The following is a 9,048-nucleotide window of genomic DNA, read 5'->3' on the forward strand; positions in this document are numbered from 1 at the left end:
ACAACTCCTTTGCATTTTTGTACTCGCTTTCCCACGCCGGCCTATCCTGTCTCCTTTTCAGGTCTGCTCCCAAGCACCAGTCCCCTCCTTCTCTTTGTACATAGGGCTTATTTATAGATACACACTGACTCATTTTTCTGCATTACCACCTACCCATTTTCTTCCCTTCTTCCTCTTCCTTCAGCTTGATTTGTAGCAGTGTCTCCTCCACCTCCAGCCTCATTGATATGCTGAGATAGGCAGTGCTGTGTGCACATGACTCGTTAAGTTAATCTTCCCCTTTTCAGTTTTTTTCCCCTCATTTCATCTGGAGAAGCAATGTGTTGCCCTGTGCACACCACTTGGCTTGGTCTGAGCAAACACATTCTGATATAGAAGACAGAGAAAAGATCCAGTTCAAGGGTAAAGCCAGTAGGCATGCATTAAGGGAAGAAAGGAGTCCTGTTAGGAACTGCTGCACATCTGAGACCTATATCATGATGTAACTAAACAGGCATAGCTGGGTTCTTTATCTGCTGAAAAGATGCTACTTGTCAGCTTTACCAGGATTGGTTCCTTCTTAACTATTTTCTCTCTCAAAAATGGTCAACATCAGCATCAAGGAGAACAATAGAACCAATGCTTTTAAGTCTCAATTCCACATCGCCCTGCTCGTACAGCAATCACATGTTTTCCAGCTTAACTGGGCTAAATGGGTCACTGCTGTATCAGCTGGTGTCTGGAGAGGGATGAAGAGTAATTGAGAGCCAGAAAAAATGTTGATGTTGATGACTGGAAAGCTGCCATTCCAGTCTGTGGGTAAGGAGTCTAATGTCTGCAATGAAAATAATGCAAAGAGGCAAGTCTTCCATCTGCCACTTCTCAGTAGAGTGGTGAAAATGTCCTAATTGACTGGAAATGTCTTTTATACTGTGAATAATAAAGAGGTTTTAGTTGGGTTTGCAGGAGAAGGAGGCACGTTTAGATTAATGAGCTGAAGATCAGCAACCATAAAATGTAGCTTCTTTCCTCAACAGACCTCAAAGCTTTGAAGCTAAGTACTGTTTTATTAAGCAGATTTTTGTCCTTCTCCCCACCTCCTCTACTGTTTACTGGCACGCTGTTAATTGAAGGATAGTCACGAGAGCCAGATTTACAGCATTTGTTTGTATGCTTTAGGCAGATCCTGTCTGTTGCGTAATATTTATAGCCTGTAGCTCTGTCAGAAGAAGGAAGACTTCCAGGCTTTCTGTCTGCAGAGCAGGGTAGGGCTGAATTACTGCACTGTCTGCTGATCCCATACAGGAAGCCTGTACAGACCTGGGTTTGATATCTTTTGTGTCATTTCCCCTCTCCCCAGGATTTTCTTCTTGTTATATTGCAGATAGTCATAAAACAAATACAAGGTTTGTGGCTCACCTTGACGGTATTACCTTGCTATTGTATCAAACAAAGCTTAAATGTTACACCACAGTAATATCAGCTGCAGCATCAGTAACATCTAAGAGCAATTCAGACTGTATATATATAAATATATCCTCCAAAAAAGAATAGAACTGCTTGTAACAGTCGCCTCCACCTCTAAAAATATGTTAGGAAATGTCTTTCAAACTGCGCTGGATTCTGTAGCTGGCAGTAGTTGGATCAGAAGTGATGGGACCTGAAGAGTTCTCGGCCTCCCAGAGGTTCTGTCCTGCTTCCCAGAGACTTTGGTGTAAAGTCTGTGCAGGTCACTTCACTGAGGATGACAGCATGGTGGCAGGGAGCAGGAGGACTGGGCAGCCTGTAGAGGAGAGCTCAGGCAAGAGTGCCATCCCACAGAGTTTGAAATGCAAAAGAAGGATTTTCAAATGCATCTAAGTTGAAGAGTACGGAAATAATTGTTCATGTCTTCCCCAGACTATCAATAAGATGTCGCCTACATCCCTAAAGCTGACTCTCAGACAACTCAGAGAAGGTGCTTCCTTGAGTTTACAAGACGTGTTCACCATGGAGTACAGACTGAGCCAGGCGTGCATGGTAAGCAGGAAGCAGACAGCTATTTCTGCAGCCAGGGTTGGGGCAGATCTGTCAGAGACAAGTTTTATATAGGTTACACCAAAGGCTCACATTTATTTCCAGCATGTTACTTTAAAATAACTTTTTTTTTTGCATGTTGTTAAATGAATCAGATGTATGTGAGAGTGTGGTGTATCCAGTTCTGATACATTTGATGCCTGCTGGTATCTTCACCTGATAAAGGTATTGTTGCTCTATTACCAGTATAGCATCCTTAGAGATTTAAATGTGAAGTTCTCTCTTCATCAAAAAGAACTGGATATTTCCAGGATTCCTTTAACTGCAAAGTGTTCTAAGTGTGCAGAAGACATTCCTGAAGGTGAGCTTCTCTCTGAGGAACTCTTCGTCCTGCACACTCATCACCATACAGAACTTTTCAGGAACACCCCCGAGCTGCAGTGGATGAAAGCTGCTTGCTTAATAAGGGATGGATGTTAGGAGTTCTGGTTGTGTTCAAGCAGATGTTGTAACTTCTTAATGAAGAAAGTATGACTAGGAAATAGTAGTACAAGTAGAAATTAACTGAATCCTGAGAACTTGCATGACAGACAGAAGTGGGAAAAGGAAAGAGGGGATCAGTAGTTTATCCTGTTACAGCTTGGTCCTTTGTCTTTCAGAGAGGCCATGACTTCTATGAAGGGGTTCGAGCAGGTAAGTGCACATGCCAAAGGTTTCCCAAACTAAACAATCTACCACCTCACTGTTGTGTTAACCTCTGGAAATAGAAGTGTATGCAGCAACAGCCCAAGAACACTTGCCAGCTTGCTTTATTTTGGCTCTGCTCAGTCAAAATGTTTCTCTTGGTACAAACTAACAGCTACAGTGTTTCCTCTGTGATCTCACTGTCCTTAAGGTTTGTATCCACCGACTAACACAGCGCTGTGAGAAGGTTTCAGGAGGGCTTTGGGCAAGTTCTAAGCATATTTAATGCCAGGACTAGTGATTGCTAAGCTGGTCCCTTCTGTGCCAAGTGGTAGTGCTGCTACACAGCTGGCTCAGCCAGCTCTAGTGTGGTTTAAGAAAGGAAGACTGAAAGTCAATAACAAGTATTTGCATAGAATACAGTTACAACACAGATTACTTTTGGCAGTGTCAAAAATTCAGTGAAGGTGTCTCACTGCAATAAAATCACGTCTGTTAAATAATTCAGCGTTTTACAGCGGTGTTCAAGATAGGTAGCAGTAAGAGCAGAGCAGCAGTTCAGCAGGTTCATTCAGGGGACAGATGCCCTTGATTCTGCTGCTGATTCAACGTGCAGTTTGTCAAACCCAATGTCACATCTGTTAGAAACTGCAGGAATTATTTATGTACTATTCAGCACAAGATGAAACAAAACAAAAGCATTTTCTTCTCCAAGGAGCTTACAGTGCAAGACATTTGTATAACACTTTGGGAATAAGAGGTGGGAACCTGGCTTTTAGTTTTCACACAGTTATGCACTCAAGTATGTACTGTCACCTCCTCCTCACTCTTTATATTTGTCTTTAAAATCTACTTGCATAGCGAAGGTTAGTTTGAGTATTTCCTGTCAGTAATGCTGTATTAAAGACAGCCTAGGGATGAGAGATTCAAAGGTTTGCACAACACAGGACAACCTTCTTTTATTAATTAGTCTTTAGCACTCATTAACGGAGACTCCTTTTAGGATTTTACCACACGTTGAGAAGTATGTACTTTTCATTGTGTAATGGGGATAATGATATCTTCAGGAGAGAATATTCCTACAGTATATTCTGAATTCACCATATAGGTTTTCACAGCTGCTGAAATGAAGGAATTTTGGAAGATACAAACCTCAAAGGCTGGGAGTTGGATGAACACCAGACCAACTCCTGATTTGTAACTCACAGTGCCATTAAACCATCTGGGGACAGGCAGAGGACAAAAGGAGATTGCTTCTCACCGTGCAGACTGTAAATCCCACACAGGGCTGTAAAGAAAGCAGCTGCAGAAGCAGTGGTTGGGCACCTTTCCTTCTGACGTGGGATGACGAAGCAAAGGCATAACTGTGTCAGAAATGGGGAAGGAGAACAGATTCAGCTGTGCTGAGCGGATGGCTTAGAATAAGCACCTGAAGCACTTCTGAACTTGTTGTATATATGTTCTCAGATTTGTCTTACATTTGTGGCTGTTTTTAGTAAGATCTTATTTAAGAGTCAAGCAGAATCTGTCATTTTTGCAGCTGGGTCTGATCTCATAAAAATCATTATCCAACAAGGTGCCAAGCACCCCATCTTTGATTCGCAAGTGACTTTGCTGTGCACTTCACAGGATCAAGCAGATTGAGTGAAAATGAATTTATGTATTTGTTCTTTGAATTCCAAGCACTTCAGAGCCAACTGTTGACCCCCACAGAAGAATCTACCCACAAAGTGAACTTAAAATACAATTATCAGATTTTAGTTTTTGAAGATGGTCTTTCAGCAACTGTGGCCATAGGTCATGTTTTAATAACAGCTTTTACCTACTTCAAGCCATGTTTTTAAACAAAATACTTCCCTAACATATGCAGTAAAAGCTGACACAAAGGTTTTTAAACCTACTCTGATCTGAGGTCAGAAGTGTTTTTCTCTTTTAGCCTAATTTCCTTCCAGACAGACTGAGAACCTGCTGCAAACCATCTCTGCATTTATGTTTCTTGTTGTTTGTGCTACTGAAGAAAAGCCAAAACCTTAGAGCATTTAATACATGGATCGTGCTTCATCCGTAGGGCATGGGGTATTCCCACGTAGCAGTAAATGTGGTCTTTGAACACTTCATGTGTCTGTAGCTCCCCTCAGATTACATAAATTAAGGAATGCACAGCTCTGGGTGACTGCTAAGGACCCAGAGTTCTTTGTTCATCAGAAGGGCAGGCACTTTCGGAGTCAGTAACTGAACACATTCAGGTGAGTACAGCCTCAGCAGTTTGGAGGGACCAAAATGTGTGAAGTTACCCTCCTGTTTGTGCACTTAAGTGGAACTGTGAAGGCTTTACACAGTGCTGCTCTTGCAGAGATGGTATTTCTGCACACAGCAGCAGGGCGCTGCTTCTGCCCTGCAGTGCTGGCGGCTGCCAGCCTCACCCCTGTGGGGGGGAGCAGGCAGACAGTTTTCATAGCAGCTCATAGAATCTCAGGTGCTTAGAAATATCAGTGCTTTGACTGTGCTGAGTGAACATAAGCAGTAGAACACAACGTCTCGCAAACTCATTCTTACCTTTTTTCTTTTTCCTTAAAGAGCACAGGAACAAATCCATAACCATAACACTCTGTTACTTTTATCTTAATGAGCTTCTCTCCACCTACCTCAAAAGTCCCCAGAATTCCTGTTCCATTCTCGTGCAGAAATCTCAAGCTGGAGAAGAACAAAATATAGAGAAGTTATTGCAGTGGAGGAGAGCGTTCACAACACTGTTAGATAACAAGTACTTGAATTTAAGAAAGATGAAACATTTCATAGGAGGTACCATTAGGATCATTCAGCGTGACCAGCTGTCAGCCTGGCTGCTGACCCAAACAGATCATTCTGCCTGATTGCACAGTGCTGCCATGCCGATGAGAATTACCAGCAGTGACTGGTGTCTCAGATCTGAAGCTGTAGCAGTGTGCAGCGGACTTTCCTCCTATTTCTCTCTAATGTGAAGCATCTCCAGTCAGCTTTATCTTTTGTAGGGGACAGATGAGATGATTTCTGCCAGTCTGTGATTGCGAATTGAAGAAAATAATAAGTGCTATTCCAGTGCAACAAACATAATTGATTTGGGATGGTTTTGATCCAGACCAATCAATGGCTTCACATCACCACATGTGAAAAGGAAAGAAGTGTGAAACAGTGCAAAAAAGTGTGTAGAATTATAACTTTTCAGTAAGAAACTAAATTAGTTGTAAAATAAAAGCACACTGCTTCTGAAGAATTGCCCACATCACTTCTACTGTATCTGTGTAATGAATTTCTACTCGGTGCTTATTTGCATCCAAGGAGCCCTCAGTCCTGAACTTGAGGAAGAATGGGGTCAGTGCTCCGATTCACAGCTCCTCCTTTCTTTGGTAGCTACAAGAAGAAAAGCCGTGATGTTGGTATGTCCTCAGCCTCAGCAATCACTGCAAGTTGTCCTTTGAATGAAACTTACTTTCCTGGCGTTCTCTGTGTGGTGCTCAGTAGAGGGAGAAATGTTTCTTTGGCAGAACACAGTCTTACTGCCATGCCTTCTGCAGCTGTGACACAAGGAATGCATTATTAATCATGTACCTCACTGCACTTTCCCATGCAGATCGTTCATTGATGATTTTCGTTTTCAGTGGTGCATTTCCCAGCATACAGCGCCAACTGTATATCTGCTACAGTTGTACAAATGCTCACAGTTACATCTATACAGCTCTGCAGCACTGTCAGTATTCACAAATAAATACTCCTGAATTTCCCACAGTGATACTGTGCTGTGCTACTTCCTCACTGATTATGTCAATGATCAGTTTATCTCATCATTAATTAGCCATAGGAATCTCCTGTTCTCTGTAGAGTCCAGTTTGGCACTGGAAATCCTAACAGTATTGGAGCGATTCTTCTGGGCAGGTCCAGCACTCCTTGTGGCCCTCGGCTCCCCCTCTGCACGGGTGACAACTCAGTAGAGTAGAAGGGTGCATTCCAACTGCTCTGTCTTTTGAGAAGCACACTGATTTCTCTCTGGTGTATCTCTGTAGATGTGGGTGCAGGCAGAACTCATCTCACAGAACGTACTCACTGTTGTGTTTCTCTCCCCACTCCACAGTGCTGATTGACAAGGACCAGTCCCCCCGCTGGAAGCCTGCTGCTCTGGAAGAAGTCAGCGATGAATTCGTGGACAATTGTTTCAAGCCTCTGGGAAACAACGATCTCAAGCTGTAGAGATCACATCTGTTGACATCTTACCCATTTGCTTCATTTAATGGTACAAAAACTAAGAACAGCATGACAAAGTATGACGAAGCTCTTAGCCAGCCTGACTTGTAACTATTTTTCACATTCAGTACCATTCTCTTTTGTTATGCAGCTGTAATGACAACATGATTACATCTCTGGTTAATAAGGGGAAAAATGACTTGAAGGCAAATAGTTATTCTGACTGCTGTTAGACAATGATTAATGTTCAGCTTTGGGCCTCAGCCATTGAGGGGAATCTTGCGGGGAGGCAGCGCGGCTCAGGGATGGGCTGCAGAGCAGGAGCTGAGGAGCCCATGGTATTCGTGGCTCTGTTTCTGGGCTGTTGAAGCAGGATTGGGCCTCTGATTCTTCTGTTTGCAATGAAATTAAGATATACTTAAACATTAAAACAGTCAGAGCTATGAAGTTAAACGCCAGACATGCTAATTTCATGGTGTTAAGTGGTCTTTTAAATCAAAGGTCAGACTGACGTATGATTATTAGTCTGAGAGCAAGGAATTATTCTATTGATCTAACATTTGGTCTGTGTACAACATTGCCACGTGATGCAGACGTTGTTTCAAATGTCATAATAGTGTCAGAGCCTCGAGCACATTTCTTTCCTCTTCTAAAATCTATTTCGTAAAAATGCCATTGATTGAATTGCATAATGAGCTTCTCACGATTTCAAGCATTGTTGGAGCTTTTCCTGCTCTCCCAGTGGCAAAGAAGTCCCTGTCTCCAGCCTCCTGTGCCTGCCAAGGAGCACGTTGGCTGCTGGTGGTCCAGCGATTCCAAAGGCAGCGGCCCTGATGCTCACGTGGCTGCAGTGTGGCTGCACCACGCTGGCTGGCTTCATTTCATCTTGTGCCCAGCAGCATCCTGAGCTGGAGCCATCCCTGACTGCTGGGTGGGAAACTTGGGACAGGTAGGAGGAATGCAGCAGGATGCACTGGTGATACAGAACAGTGGCAAACAGAATGCCTGCTGCTACACAGACCCTGAAATTCTTTTACACAACAAATCCTCACAAGTGTGTCTGTGGGGATCAACATTTAAACATTCATCAAAAAAACACCCAGTGTTCATTAAAGGTCACTGAATTCTGTTGCTAACAGTATTTAAAGTTCTGTGATACAACCAGAGCCCCTTGATACTACTACCAACTCTAGGGAGGGGGCAAGACTTATTTTTCTATTGTGTATGCAGAGCACAGCTACAGATCTTTGTTCGGTATGAAGGCTGCACACTTTTATATACTCAAGCAAATTGTATGTCAGTACCTCTTCTGACTTGTTTCCACAGTTGGAGACAGGTTACAAATGCACAATTTGGGAAGAGGAACCACTGACATTAAGGAAAGAACACTTCTGCTCAATACCATCAGTTGTCAGCACTGGGAATTAAAATCAGAGCCATGGAATGGTTACAGAGCTCCCAGCGTTTGGCAGCTTCTGTTACCAGCAGCACTGGTGAGTGCTGGCTGAGGGCTCTTTCCTTCCTAATGCTGTTGCCTGGAAACAAAGTTCAGGAAATTCAAGCATCAAGGTGAACTGCTAAATTGACTTTCAGAGAATTAAAGGTGAGCAAAATGAAGAAAAATGGCACTTTGCTTTGTCACTAGAATCTGGAAAGTAAAATTAGGAAGGTTTCAGCTGCCATGTAACATTAACTCTGTACGTATTTACAAGAGAGACCCTGGGTTTATTATTAAAAGTGACTGAGAGGCTTTGTTAACACCTTCCGGATAACTTCCAAAATATGACTCAAATTTCTCACTTACTGGTGCTGTAAGAAATGCAGACCTTCCTCTTGCTTTAAAATTGTGTTCTAGATCCTTCAACAACAGCTATTCTTCATTTCAGAAAGACCTGGTCCATTCCATTATTCCTGTACAAACGCTACAACTGTCAGCTGCTGCATTCACGGCACAACACAGCGATCCCCATGGTGCAGGGATTGTCCCTTCTGTGTCTGAGAGGCACCTGCAGTATTGTAGCTGCTGCTGAGCCAGGAAACAGTGATGTGCATGTCTGTGAGCTTCCAAACTTGGTGTGAATCATCTGGAGCTCACAATAACAAGACCCTCCAACTTGTGCCTTTTTACCAAATAAAAGTCGTATAAACAGA

At 42.9% G+C, this 9,048-nt stretch overlaps 1 protein-coding gene across 3 annotated transcripts in view; it reads left to right on the forward strand.

Annotated features, from left to right (window-relative positions):
- HIBCH (3-hydroxyisobutyryl-CoA hydrolase) overlaps nucleotides 1-9,048 on the forward strand; it is a 37,993-nt gene extending 28,945 nt beyond the window's left edge. The window contains exons 11-13 of one of the 3 annotated variants that reach the window (XM_048952354.1): nucleotides 1,879-1,998; nucleotides 2,655-2,688; nucleotides 5,998-6,769. In XM_048952354.1, the coding sequence (XP_048808311.1) occupies nucleotides 1,879-1,998; nucleotides 2,655-2,688; nucleotides 5,998-6,137 (294 nt within the window). In that variant the 3' untranslated portion in view covers nucleotides 6,138-6,769. The other 2 variants (XM_048952353.1, XM_048952355.1) reach the window with 2 other exon arrangements.

Source organism: Lagopus muta, chromosome 8 (assembly GCF_023343835.1).
Source record: "Lagopus muta isolate bLagMut1 chromosome 8, bLagMut1 primary, whole genome shotgun sequence".
Lineage (NCBI taxonomy): Eukaryota > Metazoa > Chordata > Aves > Galliformes > Phasianidae > Lagopus > Lagopus muta.